This window comes from Choloepus didactylus, chromosome 7 (genome assembly GCF_015220235.1).
Source record: "Choloepus didactylus isolate mChoDid1 chromosome 7, mChoDid1.pri, whole genome shotgun sequence".
In the NCBI taxonomy this organism is placed as follows: domain Eukaryota; kingdom Metazoa; phylum Chordata; class Mammalia; order Pilosa; family Megalonychidae; genus Choloepus; species Choloepus didactylus.
In genome coordinates this window covers 64,992,124-65,014,616 of record NC_051313.1, presented here as the reverse complement: position 1 = coordinate 65,014,616, position 22,493 = coordinate 64,992,124, and the positions used below count along the sequence as shown (strand labels likewise).

General features: G+C 36.8%; 2 protein-coding genes across 8 annotated transcripts in view; one reads left to right on the top strand and one right to left on the bottom strand.

Moving 5' to 3' along the window:
• SLC35A1 (solute carrier family 35 member A1) overlaps positions 1–18,228 on the top strand; it is a 55,122-nt gene extending 36,894 nt beyond the window's left edge. For all 3 annotated transcript variants that reach the window (XM_037842630.1, XM_037842631.1, XM_037842632.1), the window contains 4 exons: positions 12,482–12,548; positions 14,504–14,680; positions 15,135–15,269; positions 17,311–18,228. In XM_037842630.1, the coding sequence (XP_037698558.1) occupies positions 12,482–12,548; positions 14,504–14,680; positions 15,135–15,269; positions 17,311–17,438 (507 nt within the window). In that variant the 3' untranslated portion in view covers positions 17,439–18,228. The remainder of the gene's footprint in view (positions 1–12,481; positions 12,549–14,503; positions 14,681–15,134; positions 15,270–17,310) is intronic.
• Positions 18,229–18,331: 103 nt separating this feature from the next.
• RARS2 (arginyl-tRNA synthetase 2, mitochondrial) overlaps positions 18,332–22,493 on the bottom strand; it is an 85,665-nt gene continuing 81,503 nt past the window's right edge. For all 5 annotated transcript variants that reach the window (XM_037842627.1, XM_037842628.1, XM_037842625.1 and 2 more), the window contains 3 exons: positions 20,429–20,503; positions 18,914–18,977; positions 18,332–18,449 (listed from right to left, as the gene is read on the bottom strand). In XM_037842627.1, the coding sequence (XP_037698555.1) occupies positions 18,363–18,449; positions 18,914–18,977; positions 20,429–20,503 (226 nt within the window). In that variant the 3' untranslated portion in view covers positions 18,332–18,362. The remainder of the gene's footprint in view (positions 18,450–18,913; positions 18,978–20,428; positions 20,504–22,493) is intronic.

Genomic DNA, 22,493 nt, shown 5'->3' with positions numbered 1-22,493 from the left:
GCAAGTCCTGTGGTAGAGGCCTCAGCCCATCAAACCACCAGTCCCCTATGTCTGTGAGGACATCAGCAACCATTGAGGTGGGGAAGCCCAACACCCCTGCATTCTCCACCAGCTCCTCAAGGGGGCTCTGCATATTTTTTTCATTTTTTTTTTTTAATTAACTCTTCTTTTTTAAATCAACTATATAAAAAACAATTTAAAAAAACATACAATAAAAAAAACATTTTAAACAAACCATAACAAGGGAGTAAGAAAAAGACAACTAACCTAAGGTAACTACTTTACTTCTAACGTGTTCCTAATTTACCCCAAGAAAATAACCTAATATAGCAACATTTCTGTGAACTTGTTCCTACCATACCCATCAGAAATTAACGGACCATAGTCATTCCTGGGCACTCCCAGAATGTTAAATTTACCCACAATAGCTTATCTGTTCTTATTGGGTTATCATTCCCCCTTCCTTAATTGCTCTCTATCGCTAGTTCCCCTACATTATACATTATAGAATTTGTTTTACATTTTTCAATGTTAGTGGTAGCATATAATATTTCTCTTTTTGTGCCTGGCTTATTTCGCTCAGCATTATGTCTTCAAGGTTCATCCATGTTGTCATATGTTTCACGACATCGTTCCTTCTTACAGCCGCAGAGTATTCCATTGTGTGTATATACCGTATTTTATTTATCCACTCATCTGTTGAAGGACATTTGGGTTGTTTCCATCTCTTGGCAATTGTGAATAATGCTGCTGTGAACACTGGCATGCAGATGTCTCTTTGTGTCACTGCTTTCAGATCTTCCAGGTATATACCAAGAAATGCAATCGCTGGCTCAAAGGGTAACTCTATATCTAGTTTTCTAAGGAACTGCCAGGCTGACTTCCAGAGTGGCTGAACCATTATACAGTCCCACCAACAATGAATAAGAGTTCCAATTTCTCCAAATCCTCTCCAGCATTTGTAGTTTCCTGTTTGTTTAATGGCAGCCATTCTAATCGGAGTGAGATGGTATCTCATTGTGGTCTTAATTTGCATCTAATAGCTAGTGAAGCTGAACATTTTTTCATGTGTTTCTTGGCTATTGTATTTCCTCTTCAGAGAACTGTCTTTTCATATCTTTTGTCCATTTTATAATTGGGCTGTCTACACTATTGTCATTGAGTTGTAGGATTTCTTTATATATGCAAGATATCAGTCTTTTGTCAGATACATGGTTTCCAAAAAATTTTTCCCATTGAGTTGGCTGCCTCTTCACCTTTTTGACAGATTCCTTTGAGGTACAGAAATTTCTAAGCTTGAGGAGTTCCCATTTATCTATTTTTTCTTTTGTTGCTTGTGCTTTGGGTGTGAATTCTAGGAAGTGGCTGCCTAATACAAGGTCTTGAAGATGTTTCCCTACATTATCTTCTAGGAGTTTTATGGTACTGTCTTTTATATTGAGGTTTTTGATCCACTTTGAGTTAATTTTTGTGTAGGGTGTGAGGTAGGGGTCCTCTTTCATTCTTTTGGATATGGATATCCAACTCTTCCAGCCCCATTTGTTGAAAAGACTGTTATATCCCAGTTCAGTGGCTTTGGGGGCCTTATCAAAGATCAGTAGGCCATAGATCTGGGGGTCTATCTCCAAATTCTCAATTCGATTCCGTTGATCAATGTGTCTATCTTTGAGCCAGAATCATGCTGTTGTGACAACTGTGGCTTTATAATAAGCTTCAAAGTCAGGGAGTGTAAGTCCCCCCACTTCGTTTTTCTATTTTAGAGTGTTTTTAACAATTCAAGGCACTTTCCCTTTCCAAATAAATTTCATAACTAGCTTTTTCAAGTCTGCAAAGTAGGTTGTTGGAATTTTGATTGGGATTGCATTGAATCTGTAGATGAGTTTGGGTGGAATTGATATCTTAATGACATTTAGCCTTCCTATCCATGAACATGGAATATTTTTCCATCTTTTAAAGTCCCTGTCTATTTTTTTTAGTAGAGTTATGTAGTTTTCTTTGTATAGGTCTTTTACATCTTTGGTTAAGTTTATTCCTAGGTACTTGACTTTTTTAGTTGCTATTGAAAGTGGTATCTTTTTCTTCAGTGTCTCTTCAATTTGTTCATTTCTAGCATATAGAAACATTACTGACTTATGTGCATTAATGTTGTATCCTGCTACTTTTCTAAATTTGTTTATTAGCTCTAGTAGCTATCATTTATTTCTCAGGGTTTTCCAGGTATAAGATCATATCATCTGCAAACAATGACAGTTTTACTTCTTCCTTTCCAATTTGGATGCCTTTTATCTCTTTGTCTTGCCAGATTGCCCTGGCTAGCACTTCTAGCAGAATGTTGAATAACAGTGGTGACAGCAGGCATCCTTGTCTCATTCCTGATCTTAGAATGAAGGCTTTCAGTCTCTCACCATTGAGTACTCTGCTGGCTGTGGGTTTTTCATATATGCTCTTTATCATACTGAGGAGGTTTCCTTTAATTCCTACCTTTTGAAGTGTTTTTATCAAAAAGGGATGTTGGATTTTGTCGAATGTTTTTTCAGCATCTATTGAGATGATCATTTGATTTTTCTCTTTTGATTTGTTAATGTGTTGTAATACATTGATTGATTTTCTTATGGTGAACCATCCTTGCATGCCTGGAATGAACCCCACTTGGTCATGGTGTATGATTTTTTTAATGTATCTTTTGATTCAATTTGCAAGTATTTTGTTGAGAATTTTTGCATGTGTATTCATTAGGGAGATAGGCTTGTAGTTTTCCTTTTTTGTAGCATCTTTGCCTGGTTTTGGTATTAGATTGATGTTAGCTTCATAAAATGAGTTAGGTAGTGTTCCATTTTCTTCGATGTTTTGAAAAAGTTTAAGTAAGATTGGTGTCAGTTCCTTTTGGAAAGTTTGGTCGAATTCCCCTTTGGAGCCATCTGGCCCTGGGCATTTATTTGTGGGAAGCTTTTTGATGACTGATTGGATCTCTTTGCTTGTGATTGGATGAGGTCTTCTGTTTCTTCTCTGGTCAGTCTTGCTTATTCATATGTTTCCAGGGAATTGTCCATTTCTTCTACATTATCCAGTTTGTTGCCATACAGTTGTTCATAGTACCCTCTTATAATTTTTTAAACTTCTTTGGGATCCACAGTAATGTCACCTTTCTCATTCATTATTTTGTTTAAATAGGTCTTCTCTCTTTTTGATTTTTTCAGTGTAGCTAGGGGTTTGTCAATCTTGTTGATCTTCTCAAAGACCCAACTTTTGGTATTATTTATTCTCTCTATTGTTTTTTGTTCTCTATGTCATTTATTTCTGCTTTAATCCTTGTTATTTCTTTTGTTCTACTTGGTTTAGGATTGGTTTGCTGTTCATTTTCTGGCTTTTTCAGTTGATCCATTAGTTCTTTGATTTTAGTTCTTTCTTCCTTTTTAATGTATGTGTTTAGTGCTATAAATTTCCCCCTCAGTAGCACTTTTGCTGCATACCATAGGTTTTGGTATGTTGTGTTCTCATTTTCATTAGTCTCTATATATTTAGCAATTTCTCTTGTTATTTCTTCGTTAACCCATTGATTGTTTAGGAACATGTTGTTTAACCTCCAGGTATTTGTGAATTTTCTAAGTCTCTGATGGTTATTGACTTCTAATTGTATTCCATTGTGGTCAGAGAATGTGCTTTGAATAATTTCAATGTTTTTAAATTTATTGAGGCTTGTTTTATGTCCCAGCATATGATCTGTTCTGGAGAAAGTTCCATGAGTACTAGAGAAGAATGTGTATCCTGGTGATTTGGGATGTAATGTTATATATATGTCTGTTAAATCCAATTCATTTATCAGATTGTTTAGGTTTTCAGTTTCCTTATTGGTCTTCTGTCTGGTTGATCTATCTATAGGAGAGAGTGATGTGTTGGCATCTCCCACAATTATTGTGGAAACATCTATTGCTTCCTATAGTTTTGCCAGTGTTTCTCTCATGTATTTTGTGGCACCTTGATTGGGTGCATAAACATTTATGATTGTTATTTCTTCTTGTTGAATTGCCCCTTTGATTAGTATGTAATGGCCTTCTTTGTCTCTCATAACATCCTTGCATTTAAAGTCTATTTTATCGGAGGTTAATATTGATACTCCTGCTTTCTTTTGACTGCAGTTTGCATGAAATATTTTTTTCCATATTTTCACTTTCAATTTCTTTGTGTCCCTGTGTCTAATATGAGTCTCTTGTATGCAACATATTGATGGTTCATTTTTTTTGATCCATTCTGCCAATCTGTATCTTTTGATTGGGGAGTTTAATCCATTTACGTTCAGTGCTATTACTGTGAAGGCATTCTTTGAATCAGACATCCTATCCTTTGGTTTATGTTTGTCGGATATATTTTTTCCTTCTCTCTCTTAATGTCCTTTAATGTACCCATACATTAGTACTGAACCTTTCTCCATATCTCTCTCTCCTTTCTTTGTTTCTCTGTCACTAGGGCTCCCTTTAGTATCTCAAGTAGGGCTAGGTCTCTTGTTAGCAAATTCTCTCAGCATTTGTTTGTGAAAAATTTAAGCTCTCCCTCAAATTTGAAGGAGAGCTTTGCTGGAGAAAGAATTCTTGGTTGGCAATTTTTTTCTCTGAGAATTTAAAATATGTCATGCCACTGCCTTCTCGCCTGCATGGTGGCCACTGACTTGTCATTACTTAGTCTTATACTGTTTCCTTTGTGGTGAATTGCTTTTCTCTTGCTGCTTTCAGAACTTGCTCCTTCTCTTCAGTATTTGACAGTCTGATTGGAATATGTATCGGAGTGGGTTTATTTGGATTTATTTTATTTGGAGTTCACTGGGCATTTATGATTTGTATATTTATGGTGTTTAGAAGATTTGCGAAGTTTTCCCCAACAATTTCTTTGAATACTCTTTCTAGACCTTTACCCTTCTCTTCCCCTTCTGGAACACCAATGAGTCTTATATTTTGATGTTTTATATTACTCATCATATCTGTGAGGGCCATTTCGATTTTTTTTCCCCTTTCTTTTGTTCTTTCATTTTCCGTTCTGTCATCCTCTAGGTCACCAATTTGCTATTCAGCTTCCTCTAGTCTTGTACTGTGAGTATCCAGAATCTTTTTAATTTGGTCAACAGTTTCTTTTATTTCCATAAGATTATCTATTTTTTATTTACTCTTGCAATTTCTTCTTTATGCTCTTCTAGGGTCTTCTTGATGTCCTTTATATCCTGTGCCATGCTCTTCTTCATGTCCTTTATATCTTGTGCCATGCTCTCGTTTTTTGTCTTTAGTTCTTTGATTAATTGCTCCAAGTAGTGTTTCTCCTCTGATCTTTCAATTTGAGTGTTTCGGCTTGAGTTCTCCATATCGTCTGTTTTTTTCATATGCTTTAAAATTTTCTGTTGTTTTTGGCCTCTTGGCATTTGCTTAACTTGATAGAGTTCTTTTAGGATATGTAGACTGATTGAAACCCTTATCTCTAATTTGTCAGATCTACAGCTTCGTGGAGTACACTTTAACTAACCAGCAGGTGGCGTCCATGAGACACTTATTCCCCTCAAGCCAGTTCTCCCCCACTTTGTCTTTGTGGTGAGTGGGGGTGTGAGTCTTGTGGAGTCCAGTTGGTGCACCAAGCTTGCGTGTGTAGTTGGTGTTGCCAGCCCTGCATATGGGGCATGTGTCTGAGTGGTTAGGGAGGGGGGCGGCTTTAATAATCAAATCTCCCAGGTGTTCCTGGAGATTTAAAGCTGTTGCAATAGTCTAATCCTTCAGTTCAGTCTTGCCACAGTTTGTCTCTGCCACTGACACACAAGTCCTTGGTATTGGCATATGGTCCCTGGGACTTGCGAGTGGGTCCCTCTTCCAAGCTGTGCACTCCTAGGTCATCTGCTGAGGGATGACTGTGCTACATCATAGGTGAGCGCCGTCCCCCAAGGGAGGTTCTGGGCTGCAGGGTTGTGTAGGGGCGTTCCCAGTCTGCTGAAAGGATGGCTGAATGGGGTGTGTTAATTTCCCCCTTTTCACACAGCTCCCCCTTCCCAGCTCCGGGACAATTAGATGAGGGTACGGAAAAGGCTCTTGTCCACTCCCAGTATTGTGGTGTGTGCATCTGTTGTTGGAAACACTTCCCGTCATACTGGGTTGTTTGGGGCAGCTCTGGGCTGTGGTGCTGGCACTGGGCAGGAGCATTCCCAGCCCACCAGGAAGATGGCTGTAAGGGGATGCTCCCCTTTTCTTGGGAAGTTGTGGTGTTTAGCGAATTTTGTCAGTCACTGGACTTATTGCTTTGTGTCTCAGAGCTCTCTTAGCTCTGCTCTTGTCTGGGCCCAAATTGCAAGTCTTTGAGGCTTTCTATAATGGGCTTCTTAGAGTAGTTGTTTTAGAAAAAGAGAAAAAGATAAAAAAAAAAAGGGCCTCTTTGCAGATCTAATGGGCTCTTGAAATGCTAAGAGACAAGGAGATTAGGGCCATTAAGGAACAGTCAAGAAAGCAGAGAAACTGGCTCTTCAGACGAGGAAACTGGCCCTCTGGATTTGCATATGAGCCTGACTCTGTTTGAGCCCTGCCCTTCTCTGTTCTATGTTCACCAGAACTCCAAAAAGTCTCTTTTTATTTTGGAGTGGTTTTTTTTTTTTGTTTTTGTTTTTGTTTTTTTTTGCTGTTTTTGCTAGCCCTATCTCCTCTCTGCTGGGCTGACTGCTCCCGGATTCTCTGGTGTCTGGTCTCAGTCTATCTATGTTTGGAGTTTGGATCACAGTCTGTGTTTTCAATAAGAGCTACAACTGCAGTTCTTCCTCCTTGTTCCCAGCACCGATGGCCCCTCCTGCCATGGGACTGAGCCTGGCTGGGAGGGGCACAGATCTCTTGGCTGTGAGAACTTACAGATTTTGCTGATCTCAGCTGTTCCATGCATTTGTGAGTGTTGTATGAAGTATGCCCAAAGTCAAATTGCTCTCCAGTGTTTGGACCACACAGTTCCTGGCTTTCTACCTACTGCCCTGGAGTAGTAACTAAAACCTACACCTCACCACTCTGCCATCTTGCCCTGCCTCCTCTGGGTCATACTTTTTAATTCATTCTTCCAGTCTGTATCTTTTAATTGGAGGGTTTAATCCATTCAGACTCAAAGTTATTACTGTAAAGGGAGTTCTTGAAGCAGCCATCTTATCCTTTGGTTTTTAGTTGTCAAATCTATTTTTTCCCTCTCTCTTTTTTTCCTTTAAGTTACTCTTACTAATATTCTTCAGTTCTGTACTCTTCTCCAGACCACTCTCTCTTTTCTGTTTTTCTCAGCTGGTAGAGCTCTCTTTAGTATTTCTTGGTATATATGGCAGTGCTCTTTTAAAAAAATTCTGTCAGCATTTGTGAAAATTTTAAACTCTACCTCAATTTTGAAGGAGAGGTTTGCTGGATAAAGAATTCTTGGTTGGCAATTTTTGTCTTTCATAATCTTCAATATGTTATACCAATGCCTTCTTGCCTCCATGGTGCCCCCATGTAGTCAGTACTTAGTCTTATGTTGTTTCCCTTGCATGTAGTGAGTTGTGTCTCTTGCTACTTTCAGAACTTTCTCTTCAGCATTTGACAATAGATCAGTACATGTCTTGGAGTGGGTTTATTTGGATTTATTATATTTGGAGTTCGTTGGGCATCTTTGATTTGCATATTTATGTCATTTAGAAGGATTGGGAAGTTTTCCCCAACTATGTTTTGAAACACTGTTCCTAGCCCTATATACTTCTCCTTCTTGGATACCAGTGGTTCTAATATTTGTGTGCTTCATGTTATCCATCATTTCCCTGCAATTCATTTCAAATTTTTTTCACTATTTGTTCATGTGTTTTCATTCATTTGCCTTGTCCTCTCATTCACTTATCCTTTCTTCTGCCCCTCCAAATCTGCTGCTGTGTTTCTGTAGTGTATTTTTAATTTGATCAACAGTATCTTTTATTTCTAGAAGATCTGCTATTTTTTAATTTACTCTTTCAAATTCTTTATGCTCTTGTAGAGTCTTCTTGATGTCCTTTATGTGTTCAGCCATCTTGTTGAAGTTGTTTTTGAGATTTGTGTGTACTTCTTTAATTAATTGCTCCACATTTTGTGTTTCTTTCAGCTTTTTAATTTGTTTGGCTTGTGTATACTTTCTTGTTTCTTCATGTGCTTTATGATTTTCTTTTGGCTTTGGGGCATTTGCTTATCTTGGTAAGATTCCTTCGGGAACTGCAGGATTATATGAGCAATTATACATAATTTAGCAGAGTTACAGCTTGCTGGAGTGCACTTACCCTGTTGTTTTAGTTTGCTAATGCTGCAGAATGCAAAACACCAGAGATGGATTGGCTTTTATAAAAAGGGGGTTTATTTGGCTATACAGTTACAGTCTTAAGGCCATAAAGTGTCCAAGGTAACACATCAGTAATCAGGTACCTTCACTGGAGGATGGCAAATGGCGTCTGGAAAACTTCTGTTAGCTGGGAAGGCACGTGGCTGGCGTCTGTTCCAAAGTTCTGGTTTCAAAATGGCTTTCTCCCAGGACGTTCCTCTCTAGCAAGCTTGCTCCTCTTCAAAAGGTCACTCACAGCTGCACTCCATCCAGTCTCTTTGAGTCAGCATGTTTTATATGGCTCCACTGATCAAGGCCCACCCTGAATGGGTGGGGTCACACCTCCATGGGAGTATCCCACCAAAGTCACCACCCACAGCTGGGTGGGGCACATTCCAAGCAAATCTAACCAGCACCAAAACGTCTGTCCCACAAGACCACAAAGATAATGGCATTTGGGGGACACAATACATTCAAACTGGCACACCTGTCTTACCAGCAGATGGTGTTCTTGATCTCACTTTTCACTCACAAACCAGCCTTCCCCCAACTTTTCCTGTGTGCTGGGTGGGATCCAAACCAGTGGAAATCCAATCAGTGCACCAGTTCTCTGTTTGCACTGGGGACTGCTGGCTCTGGTGGTGCAGTTCAGCAGAGAATCTGCTCAAGGGCACCCTCCAGCTCAAATGTGCCCTGCTCCCTGTCTGCCATGCTCTCTGGAGCCTCTGGGGTATGGGAGAGGTTCCTGGTGCTTCCTGTGGCACCCTCTCCTATCCCTGCTTCTTGCCAATACAACCCCTCCTTCCGTGGGGGATAGTAAATGCAGTCAACACTTGTCTGCTTCCTCCTGGGTTCCCTCACAAGACACCCAGCCCTGTGGCTGTGGAGCATTATCTCCCCAGTTAATTGCTGAGGTGGGTGCACAGGAGTGGAGAGCTGCTGCTTACTCCCTTGCCCGGCAGCTATCTCGCTGCTGCCAGCCCTGGGAGGCAGTCCTGGCTGAACAAACTCACCCGTTCCTTGAGATTCAGTCTCTCTCCCTCTCCACCCATGTCCCCACCATGCACTACAGGAGTCCCTTTATGACCTCTCACACCCCCAAGTCTGCAGTGCTGGGTGTTCTCCAGCCCCTCTCTAGTTTCATTCATGGAGTAGAAGCACACTCTGCCATCTACCTGGAAGTCCTCTCTGCTCAAATGGGAAAAGATGGAGTAATTCTGCTCAAGGGTTCTGTGGGCCAGGAATCCTGATGGGGCTGGCCCACAGAACCCTTGAGCTGGGATGCCTTGTCTCTGCTGTTGGGAACTCACCACTGGCTTGTGGCTTGAATCATTTAGAGCAGATGTTCTCAGAGTGTGGTTTCTCGTCTCATGGTTTTTATGGATCAGGAATTTGGGGTGCCTTAGCTAGGTGGTTCTGGTTTGGGGTCTCTCTATAATGTTGTAGTCAAGATAGCTCCCTTACGTCCCTGCCAAATTGATGTTGGTCTAGTTTGATTTTGTTGTATTAATGAGCACTCTGCAGTAAGAGCATTCACTGAGCAGTGAATCAAATTGTACTGTTATTCATCACATTTTCTGTCTCATCCACAGAGATGTTACGCAAATGTGTCAGATTTTTTGCTAAACATGATCCCTATGGAATTCTCCATATCACCTGTACTCAGAATCCATTCCTTAAGGAAAACTTGGATATTTACCTCTTAGCAATGGTATACTGTGATGACTATCAAGCTGTTTAAGTTCTTTCAGTCATCAGTTCTAAAAATTTATAAGTAGCATTTTGCTAATAATCAAAAGTAATAACAGTAACAGTTGCAACTATTTATATAACACTCACTATGTGCCAGCATTGTTCTAAGTGTTTTAGATGTATTAGCCCAAGAAACATACTCTTTTCTTCCTGGACTAAACATACTTTTCAAAGCCTTCATCAATGTTTTAAAGTACTTCTCAAGCCTCTGCTTTTTCTGAGTTTTCAATTTCTTGAAATTATTGTTAAACTGGTTCGATTCCTTTTAATGGTATATATTTCAATTCTTCTTTTGTGTGTGCCTACAAAATCAGAATTCGTTGAAGATGCTTTGGTTGGTCATGTTAATCTTATTCTTTAGAATTTCGTATGCCTCTTGAACCATCTTCCTACTAGCCATGTTTTATATGTTTGAATTTTTTTTATTCAGTGCTGGTGTACATGTCTCCTAACTGTGCTGTGTTTAGCTAAACTCATGCTGAGATGACATGGTTACTTTCTTCCAAAATTTTCATCATTTTCACCCAGCAATTTCTTATCAATCAGAATTAAGTTCTAAGAGGCAGTTTCCATCACTATTTTTTCCTGCATGTAGAGAGATTAAATTGGCAGGAAAGCAAGTCAAGAATTTATCAGATGCTCTGTTTTTAGCAGCTTGAGCTTCCTGTCAGATGTATGAATAGGTGAAAAGTCACCATTAGGTTTTCTTGTATCTATGCCAGTCTTGCAATATGTATTAGGAAAGCATCTATGTCCATCAATTGTAGTCTATAGCAGTGTTTCTTGAACTTTTAGCATACATGAGAATCAACTGGAAGGCTAGTTAAAACAGATTGCTGAGCCCTATCTGCAGAGTTTATGATTCAGTAGGTCTGGGATGGGCTAACAATTTTCATTTCTAACATGATGATGTTGCTGCTGGTCCAGAGACCAAACTTTGAGAGCGATTGGTCTATAATATAAGTAGTGTTCTCCTTACATCAGACTTATTTTGAACAAGGTATATGCTTCCTTATCATATTACCGTCTGAATCTTCTAGTTTCAGTGATACTACTGAGATAGTATTTATCTCTCAGGAAAGACTAAGGAAAGCCCAGGATGGAAGAAAGAGGAAATAAAGTTTAAAGAACAGTTTCGGTCCTGTTCTGGTTTGCTAATGCTGCCTTTTCGCAAAACACCAGAAATGGATTGGCTTTTATAAAGGGGGGTTATTTGGTTACAAAGTTACAGTCTTAAGACCATAAAGTGTCCAAGGTAAGGGGGTACCTTCACTGGAGAAAGGCCATGGCATCTGGAAGGCACATGTCTGGTGTCTGCTCCAGAGTTCTTGTTTCAAACTGGCTTTCTCTCAGGATGTTCCTCTCTAGGCTGAAGCTCCTCAAAAATGTCACTCTTAGTTCTCTTGGGGCATTTGTCTTCTCTTAGCTTCTCTGGAACAAAAGTCTGCTTTCAGCAGCCATCTCCAAAATGTCTCTGTAAGCTGCAGCTCCTCTCTCAGCTCCTGTGCGTTCTTCAAAGTGTCCCTCTTGGTTGTAGCAAGCTCACTTCTTTCTGAGCTTATATAGTGCTCTAGTAAACTAATCAAGGCCCATGCTGAATGGGCAGGGCCACACCTCCATGGAAATTATCCGGAGTTATCATCTACAGTTGGGTGGGTCCCATCTCCATGGAAACACTCAATCAAAGAATTACAATCTAATCAACACTAATATGTCTGCCCACACAAGATTGCATCAAAGATAATGGTGTTTTGGGGGACATAATATATTCAAACTGGCACAGGTCCGAAATACATGGATCTGATAGCACTTGTCTTACAATATTATAACTATGTATTCCCTTCAGTCTCTCCTGTACATGAACTAAAGAATTGGAACTGTGTATCATCTTCATCTTTATTCATTTGGCACATACCGTCTGGTACAAAGCAAGTATGCTCTAAATATATGATAAAAATTCAGTGAAATGGAGTCTGAAAGCCAGTACTTCATTCTGTAGGTGAAAGTGAACCTTTGAGGAGTTTTGAGTAAAGATTGTTATCAAAGTAATGACTTAAACTGGTACTGTTTCCAGTAATGATGCCATAAGGGCTTTGAGTTAGGGTGATGGTAGAAGTTAAAATTAAGCAGCAGGCTGATTACGCAAAAGTCAATGCTAGGCTGCTTAATGGTATTAGGAAACAATATTAAGCATTTAGTAGGGCTGTTACTTGAGGAGCATACTTTTAAGTCAAGGGCGTTGGTTAATCTCTGTGATTGAGTCTTGTGGTTTGTTAGGTCCTCTTATCCTGTGGAACAGTTATATCTGATATGGCACATACTTTTACTAAAAGTGTAATGCAGATTTTTGTATTTCATTTGTTTAGTCTCTTGGATGAATTCTTTTCATTAGTCACTAAAATAACTTTAAAAATTAATATTGCAGGTGGAACAGAATCCATTATTAGGGTTTGGCGCTATAGCTGTTGCTGTATTGTGCTCAGGATTTGCAGGTAAATCATAAAAGCATCATTTGAATCTGTTGTCAATTTTTTTAAAAGCATCAAACTTTAAATAGGGATCTAGTTTATCTTGCTTTATAACAAGTTTTTCACCAAAGCTTTATCTTCTTACTTATATTTGTTTAGTTTTGTATCAGCTGTTTTCCCAGTAAATATATGGCAGAGTTTAACTCAGTTCAGACCTCAGTCCTTATTTCACACATGCAGCTATCTATGAGGATAGCTTGACCATCCTCAGTCCAACCAAGAACCCGAAAGTACGTGAAAAGAGATCTCTGAAAATGGAGGAAATTATCTGTCAGAAAGCCCAAGTATCTACCTCTATTTTCTTGGAAATCATATTATCCTCAAGCTAGATCCTCCTACTTGACACTTTAGATTGTTAATGTTACCAGCTCACTATCTGTTCAGATAGGAACTATGCACAGAGAAGAAGGGAGCTATAATACATGCAAATAGTAGTCAAAAAGGTAGGAAAGTATACAAAATCACTAAAAAAAAAGAAGCATGAAAGTCTGGGGTCATATATGTAGAGACAGGCAATCCTTCACTGAATCAAGAAAAAGTGAAAATATGAAAGTTAAGTGTAACAAAAGAAATGAAATGTGTTTTAGAAATAGTTCCAGAAGAGATGAAACTGAATTCTTTTTTGTAAAGAATTATTAGTTATAGCTATAAGCCTTGTTTATCTTTAATTTGTGCTATTTCAAGAGTTAAAACTCGGTTTTTGACTAGGAAAGCAGGATGGACATGGAAATGAAATATTGTTTGTAAATGGGATGTTTTATAAAAAGAGGGGAAATCTAAATTTAGGTATATAATGATAGCATTATGCTGAATTTTTATTCTTAGAAACAAAAACTGAGTTACTTCAAAAATGATATACTATTTGAGTTTTAACACTAGTTTTGAACAATTAAATATTTATGTCTACCATTCTGTTTAGTTCAGCCTCTCAGTACACAATTGAGGAAAGGGTCAGTGGTTTAATATCCCTTTATTCTTGGAGTAATAGTTAAATGGTTTTTCCAGCTGGTATTTTCCAGCTGGTAAAGAAAGCTGGAAATGGGAATATCCATGTTTGTTCCCGTTCTCATTCTTTCCATCACAGGTTCACTGAAAACAATCTTGTTTTTCATTTGATTAGTACTTTAGTGGTAATTCCTATCTCTAACATGGTGTTTATAACTAAAATCTTTAATGTCTTTGCTAAACATTCATTCAAAGTACAAAAATATAACCAGAAACTTATAACAATGGCGTATGACTTTTTTTGGGTGGTTACATATTCCTTTGACATATCTGAAAAACACTTTGGGCCCTCAACCCCAGGAAAATAGCAATACACCCAAAATTTATGATCTAGTTAGGGAGTTCATGGCTTCCAAGCCAAAAAATGAACTTGGCTTGTGGAATTTGGCTTAAAGGAAAATGGCTTCACTCAGAAAGTTCTATTTAAATTTTATTTTGGTTGTGTTATTTACTCTGAAAAAATTCCAAGTGGTTATTATGAAGTTTATTTTGCAAAGTTAGGGGAACTCATTACTAGGCAGATCTTATAAGGGTATGATTAAGATAATTCGCTCTTAGAGTTTTCCAGCTGACCACAGCAAGTCTTTTATTGGCATTAAATAGTTCAGAGAACTTTTGTGATCTTACTACTATAATAAAAGCAGAAACTATTATTAAAAATTATGTCTCCTGTTAAATGTAGGCTTTTAAAAATTTATTTATTCTAGATGCTCTTTAAAAATGCACATTGGTAATGTTCAGTATAACGTGTGTCACAACCTATAAAATATGTGTACATTTAATTAAAATAAAGCATGTTTGTTCCCTAAATCATATATTTTATATTTCTTTGGGTTATTGTTCTAAATAAAAAAACATTTGAAATTTATTTCTAATAATATATTTTCCTATTTGTATGTCTAATTTTCTTTCAGGGGTATATTTTGAAAAAGTTTTAAAGAGTTCAGACACTTCCCTTTGGGTGAGAAACATTCAAATGTATCTATCAGGGATTGTTGTGACATTAGTTGGAGTCTACTTGTCAGATGGAGCAGAAATTAAAGAAAAAGGATTTTTCTATGGTTACACATATTATGTCTGGTTTGTCATCTGTAAGTATCCAGGAATTAAAAGGTTCTGGCTAAATCTTTTTTTTAGCTGTCCATTTTAAGCCTTTCCAGCATTTTAAAATTGTTCCTTTGATATAGTCAACACCAGTTTGAAAATGTAATTTTGGTTTTTATTGACTTACTTTTTATAGCATAGCTATCCCAGAACAATTTTGTGTTCGTAATTTTGTCTTCATAATCACAAGTTTCTAATTGTTAGCAATAAATGTGTACAATTTAGTAGACCATATAGCCCTTTGGGCATCTGAAAAACAATGTTATTATGCAGGAATTACTACTCAATTTTAATATAAACTCTCTCAGATGGCTGCTTTTAAGGAAAATTGTGTTTTCCTAGGTAAATTAATATGGCAGCTCTGGGGATGAAAATTGCCTCAGCATTATAGAATGTTTCATTTATTAGAATGCTAAGATTTTATTTCTTTCTGTATACAAGTTCTTGCAAGTGTTGGAGGCCTCTACACTTCTGTTGTGGTCAAGTACACAGACAACATCATGAAAGGCTTTTCTGCAGCAGCAGCCATTGTCCTTTCCACTATTGCTTCAGTGATGCTATTTGGATTACAGATAAGTATGTCTTAGTTTGTATTAAGTTATTAACATTGAAGAACGTGTCACTTGCTTTATTTATATTTTATGAAAAAATGACAGTTGGCTATAGTGTTTCCTGCAATTCCTAGTTTTTAATACAATTTATTCTGCAACTGCAGCAAGCAGTTCATAGTTGTGTGGACTATGGCTAAGTAGTACGTAGCTTGTCTAAATGGTCCTAGAGCTTAAGCTGAAGCAGCCACTGGTTCTATGGGTCTATGGTTCTCTGTGAAAGTAAAGCAGCTACTGAATTACCAAAAAAAAAAAAAGAAAGAAAGAGAAAAAGTTTTTTTCAGTCAGGGCCTCCTTGCTCCCCAGATATTAGATAGTTATTAGGTATTAAGGAGATAAATACAAGTACTTCAAAAATGATTCCTTTTCACTAGTGGAATTTTAGTAAACTATCTAGGCTTTTTATTTTGAGGAAAGAGTAGAAAATATCTTCCATCTTCCCCCTTAGTTTGCAATTTCTTAACTTTTTTGGACTTGGGTGCATATTAGTTTTGAAACTACAAGCCAGCTCTAGATTTTCTTTTCTCTTTTGTGAAGATATCTTTGTTTCATTTAATCTGTATCCAATACAAAATTCATTATTATAGCTGGTACTGTGGCACTAGTGTTATGCTAGTCTTTTTATATAATTTTCCCTAACCCAAATCCAGCACTGAGCTGGCTTCTGAATTAAGCACTGATGCTCACTTAACATTTCAGTGCTTTTATAATGTAATAATCTTTTTCTTTACTGATCAGTTATTATATCAAAAACTAATGTGTGGTGAAAATCTTTCAAATATCTACAGAAGAAAAAAAAAAACCAAAAAACCAGACATGACCTATATTTAAATTTCATTTTAAAACTGACTTGTTAAAAATTCATATTGAGGTTCTATCAATCTTGTAGAAATCCTAGAAAACCATTTTATAGTGTGGTTGAAGTCTTTACTATAATATTTATTAGCTGTACAGCCTTGGGGAAGTTACTTAACCTGTGTCTATTTTTTTATCTATAAAATGGGAGTATCACCCACCTTCTAGTGTTGTTCTCAGGTAATGTGCTCAGAATAGTGCCTGGTATATGGCAAGATTAGACATAAGGCAAACCCTTTACCCCATTTCAGTATCAGGAATTTATAGGTCCTCCCCAAAGATGTTTTTCTTATTTGATTTGGTGAATTTTTAATTGCAGTTCTGATCCATCCTTATGTTTAACCAATCCTTGTGCCTTTGCTCCTAAGGAATATTTGGCAACAGCATAAAATGCTTTTCAGTCAGTATTTCCTCTTACTGGTGGTAAAATAATCAGAATGTCTTAGTCATCTTCCAGTTTTCTATTCAGATTTATTATCCTCTTTTCTAGTTAGGGGTGAACTAAAATCATAGTTCTCTGCATGCCATTTTTAAAGATATTAAGACTGTGCCACTATAGTTCATATAGAATATGGTTCAGTTTTGACAGATTTCAATATAAGCATTCACTTAAATAATGCCTACCTGTTAAGTTTGGACAGGCTGTAATTCAGTTTCCTGCTTCCTGATTTTCAAGATTAAGATAAAAATATAAGGCTAGCAGGAAATGGAATTTGACTCAGGATGCCACCATCTCATCTCTTCAGTAACCTTCAATGGTTTGAATCATTGCTCATGTAATTCTTTGAATTTTACTCTGTTATCTTTTACACTAAACTTTCATAGGTTTCTGGTTATCATGGAAAAGCCACGCCCCATTGCTTTTTTTTTAAATCATCATATAGGGAAGTTAGCACAGTCTTTATGTTAGAGTGGCCCAGGACAGGCATTCTGGTATGCAGTCAGTGACCGATACTCCTTTGATTTTACCGTATATATTTTTTGCCAGAATTGATGACCTTTCTAAATCTAAAAACTAGAACATTTGGCTTTATTTATTTCTCATATGATCTCATATTGTAAACCCACAAGTAAAAGTTTTAAAAATATTAAATTAATCTTTGTTACATAGTTTTAAAGATACAGACTGCTAAACTTACTGTTTTTCTTTTCAGCACTCATGTTTGCTCTGGGTACCCTTCTTGTATGTGTTTCCATATATCTCTATGGGTTACCCAGACTTGACACTACATCCATTCAACAAGGAGAAACATCTTCAAAAGAGAGAGTCAGTGGTGTCTGATTTCAGTCTCAAGAGAAATTCAAACTAAGACTGTATTAAACTAGAGCCTTAAGAAAATCCAGAAGATAGCTTAAACAAACAAAAATTTTACTGTATGGCGTAAGAATTAAGAAGAAAGCTATCCGAGTGAATTGCTATTACAGGGACTTAATGTGAACCTGTTTGGAGTCAACCTGTTTTATTTTAGAATGAAGGAATTTTATTATTGTATATATAATGTACACTGAAAGTATGGAGAAAATATGGTATAAAAAAATCATGTGAGGCTACAATATTCAAGTAACAAGGTATGGAATAATGTTTTAAGGATTCAAGTGCCAAAGCCATCTCTGTACTAACTGTTCTCTTGTTCAGCTACCAGGGGAGAGAGACAATGACTCCTTATTCTCCAATTCATGTACAGTATTTTGTCCCTGTAGCAGTGAAGACTTAGCTCTTTTCTTACAGAAGATAGGCAGGAACAAGACAGGCTAGTTCAGCAACAAACTGAATGTGTAACTTTTTCTCAAACTGAATCTATTATTTCATAACTCAGCTGAAGAGCTCTGGGTGATGACTTGAGTACTCCTTTTAATGCTGTATTTGTACCATTCATTGTCTGGATACATAATTTTTGCTGTTAGACAATATACTTTTCTTCAAAAAAATTTTTCTACTGTCACTTTTATACTTCTTTTAAAGTATGTTCAACTGTTGGGGTCTCAATAATTTGTGAAATTTCAGTGTTTAAAAAAAATTCTATAATGTTAATGGGGGAAATTCAGCAATAAATTTTATTTATTTATATGAATTCTGTTTAATCATTTTTTGTATTATAGAGATGACCATTAAGACAATTGTTTTAATTCTATTTTGAACAGCAAGGCAACTAAGAATAGATAACTAGCATTCACTTAGCATTTTAAAACCCATTTTAATTAGAAATTACATTCTAGATACAGGTGTTATTCCAAGAAGTTTCATTCCGTTAGCTAGGACAGAACGAACAGCTCTGAAAAGATGAAGTCTGGCCTGCAAAATAAAAAAATGATTAAATGTTCAGTTCAATAACAGGCTAATTGTAAGTGAATAAATAAGAATGTCTTAAAAAGTAATCGTCTTTCTTCAAATTTGAGAAAGTAGAATAGTATCTCAAAGTGCCAGGGAAGATAAATTTCTAGCACTCCTTACAATAATCCTAGTATTTAAGGGATTGAGGACTAAATAAAACAGTATCACTATCAGACAGTCTAGCTTCAGATGAGGGGAATTCATCAGGACACTATTTGATATTAGAAAATGTTTCATAATCTAGTATGTTGGAAAGTATATAAACATCAGTTTTACAGCCCAATTCTAATTATTACCTGAGTCAGTAAGAACAATGATGTAGTTGAACAAAAGAATGCTATTTTAAGAAAAATTTACAATAATGACTTAGTAATATTAGTCTGAGGAAACTAGGTATTAAACAGAAAACACTCAACATAACATACCCCAGCCACTTCAGGAAGACTGTCTTTTATTTGTAGTGTTTTGTGTGCCACAGCTGCAAGATGACTGAAATTGGAAGAGGGGAATCATGATTAGGGCCCGCAGTAATGCCCTGTTTTAACATTTGAGTTTGATATTTAATCTTGCCCGTTCAACTTAAAAATAAAGAAATCAAAGCCTAGAGCCATTAAAAAGCATATCCAAAGTTGCAAAACTGAGTCTGGAATTCGCTGCTTTTCTATAATGGCCAAAGTAACATAATAAAACTCAAGCTTTAGATTTTGGTCCTAGTTCTTCCACTAACAGGTGGCAAGTTCTTAAGATTATGATTTCATTGTTATTTTTACAACTTTAGGGGAGTTGGCCTGGCCTTTCCCCCTTGTACAATGGGGAGGTAAGGCAGAGATTATTTATCAGTCCATTCTGCAGACACACTCTGGGCACTTCTTTAAAACTTGTTTTCTGTTTAGTTAAGAAGACAGCAAATAAAAGAATGTGCTAGGGAAATGATGCTTAGGGCATTCGTCTTAATGGTTAAATGACACTTAAGACTCTCTGCTTCTTTATCTCTATATGGCTAAGTGGAATTGAAAGGAAAACAGATCTTATTTTAATCTGGGGACAAGGTAAAATATAATTAAAAACAGGGACAATAGATCTCTGATTTCAGTAAATCTTAAGAAAATAATAGTTTCCTTTCTTAAGTAGCTTTATGGGAAGATACAGCTGTTGCTGGGTAGACTCAACTTCTATTCAAAGTTTCTACAATAGCCACCATGAACTTTCTATCAAACTGTCACTAGTTCACCTCCCAAATCATTCTCTACTCTAAATGACTGAGTTTTCTGTGTCTCTGCCTGAAACCCTTTTATGGACCCACTGCCTTAAAAATAAAGTGTAAGTACCTTAGTACGTAGCCAAAAGGTCTGTATATGCTTCATTTCTCATCTCTCCCAGGACTATGCCTGTAGTTTCTTTAATACATCATGTCCTTCCTTGCTCAACTCTGGGCTTTTCCTCCTTTCCTGCCACTGACCTTTCCCTGATTGATATCGACTCGTTTCCTCAGAGAAGCTTTCTCTGGTCCGTCAAGGCTGAACTGAGTACCTTAACACTGTCTCTATCGTAACACATATACTGTACCTTAACTACCTATGTTGTTGTTGGTTCCCATTCAACCTCACATCACTGAATGAATGAATTAATGAACATTATTTGCCAATTTGCAAAGATGAAGCAAGAATTTCTGAACTTAAGCACATCATCTTTTAGGCCAAGGGGTTTGTTTATAGGAAACCTTTAAATGAAAGAAAGGTTCTTTGTCAGACTAGAAGATCCCAAATGTCATTTAACACTCCATGAAAAAAAAATCCCTCCCTTCTGATATTAAATGAAGGAATTGGAAATGCCATGAAATGCAGTATGCAGAGTCATTTATTTGTCATGCATCTGTCCTGCATAACTACGCTCCAGGTACATGGCTGAAAGCATTTCACCAGCAACATATCTTAAAGTACCTTAGAGTTAGAAGGTAACTGACAATATGCCTGGGTTGAAGGTCCTGAGATGATTGATAAAGCACCTCATCGAACCTAAAAGAAAGATGACAGGAGCAATTGCCAGGGGAAGACTGTCCACATACTACAATAACCTAAGACATTAAGACAAAGATGTAACGTTGACTTGGTATCATTTAATGAGTAAAAGGTACATGAGAAAAGACCTGGGTACATTTGAAGGGAAAGGCACGTTTTTCTTTTTTACAAATTTCTTGGTCACGAGGACTTTTTAAATATCTGATATCCCTTAGGCCTAGCCCAAAGCAAGGACTCAAATAATGGTGTTAAACTGCATATAAAAAGCCTCCAAATGTATAAAGACGTAATTTGTAAAATGCAAAAAATGGGGGGGGGGGGGCAAAGGGTTATAGGAACAGTGTGTATGTGTGTGCATGTGTGTGTATGTGTGTGCATGTGTGTGTGTGTGTGTGTGTGTGTATGCATGCTATTGAAGTTAAGTTGGTATCAAATCAAATTCAATTGTTACAGAGTTAGGATGTTAAATTTATGGCCCATGATAACCACAAAGAACAAATCTGAAAAACAGATACAGAAAAATATAAGAAGGATACAAATGGTACAATACAAAGAATCAAATAAATGTGAAAGAAGGCATTAATAGAAGAATTGGGAGACAAAAAAGGTATAAGACTTACAAAGACCAAACAGCAAAATGGCAGAAGAAAGTCCTGCATTATAAATAGTTACTTTAAATGCAGAAGGCAGAGACTGACAGAATGGATAAAGCATGACCCACCTATAAGGTGTTTATAAGAGACCTATAATTTGAAGGCCTAAGTTGGTTGAAAGTAAAAGGATGGAAAAAAATATGTCATGCAAATAGTAACTCAAAGCGAGCTGGGATATAGCTATACTAATTATCAGATAAAATAGACTTTAAGTCAAAAACTGTTATGCAGTACAGAGAAGGTTGCTATATACTGATAAAGGGGTCAATTCAACAAGAAGACATAACAATTATAAGTGTATGTACACCTAAAAGCAAAGCCCCAAAATATATGGAGTAAATGTTGACAGACTTGGAGGGAGAAATAAGACAGTTCTACATTAATAGCTGGGCACTTTAATACACCACTTTCAATAATGGATAGAAAATCTGGACAGAAGATCAATAAAGCAATACAATACTTGAATGACATTCTAAACCAACTAGACCTAACAGACACATAAATCACTTCACCCAACAGCAGCAGAAGACACATTCTTCTTGAGTGTATATGAATCCTTCTCTAGGAAAGACCATATGTTAGGTCACAAAATAAGTCTCAATAGATTTAAAAATAACTTTTCTCCAACCACAAAGGAATGAAGGTAGAAATCAGTAACAGAGAGAACTGGAAAATCCACCAATATGTGGAAATTAAACAACGCTTACTTTAATCAAAGAAGAAATGACAAAGGAAACTAGGAAATACCCTGAGATGAATGAAAACATACCAAAACTTATGAGCTAAAGGAAAAGGAAGTGCTGAGAGGAAAACTTACAGCTCTAAATGTTTACATTAATTCAGAGATTTAACTTCCCAACTGGAAGAACTAAAAGAGAAGAGCAAATTAAACCCAAGTAAGCAAAAGGAAAGAAATAAAGAGATAAATCAAGAGATAAATGAAATAGAGAATTAAAAAACAAGAGAATCAAGAAAACCAAAAGTTGGTTCTGTGAAAAGATCAATAAAATTGACAAACCTTGAGCTAGACTGACAAAGAAAAAAAGACAGAAGACACAAATAATTATGATCAGAAATGAAAGGGACGGGGAATTCTCACAGAAATAAAAAGGATTTAAAGAGGATATATGAACAACTGTATGCCAACAAATTACATAACCTAGATGAAAGGGAAACACTATCCACATGGACTGAAGAAGAAAGATTTCAACGGACCAATAACAAAGAGATTGAATCAATCATCAAAAACTTCCCAATAAAGAAAAGCCCAGAACCATATGACTTCACTGGTAAATTTTACCAAACATTCCAAGAAGAATTTATACCAATTTGCT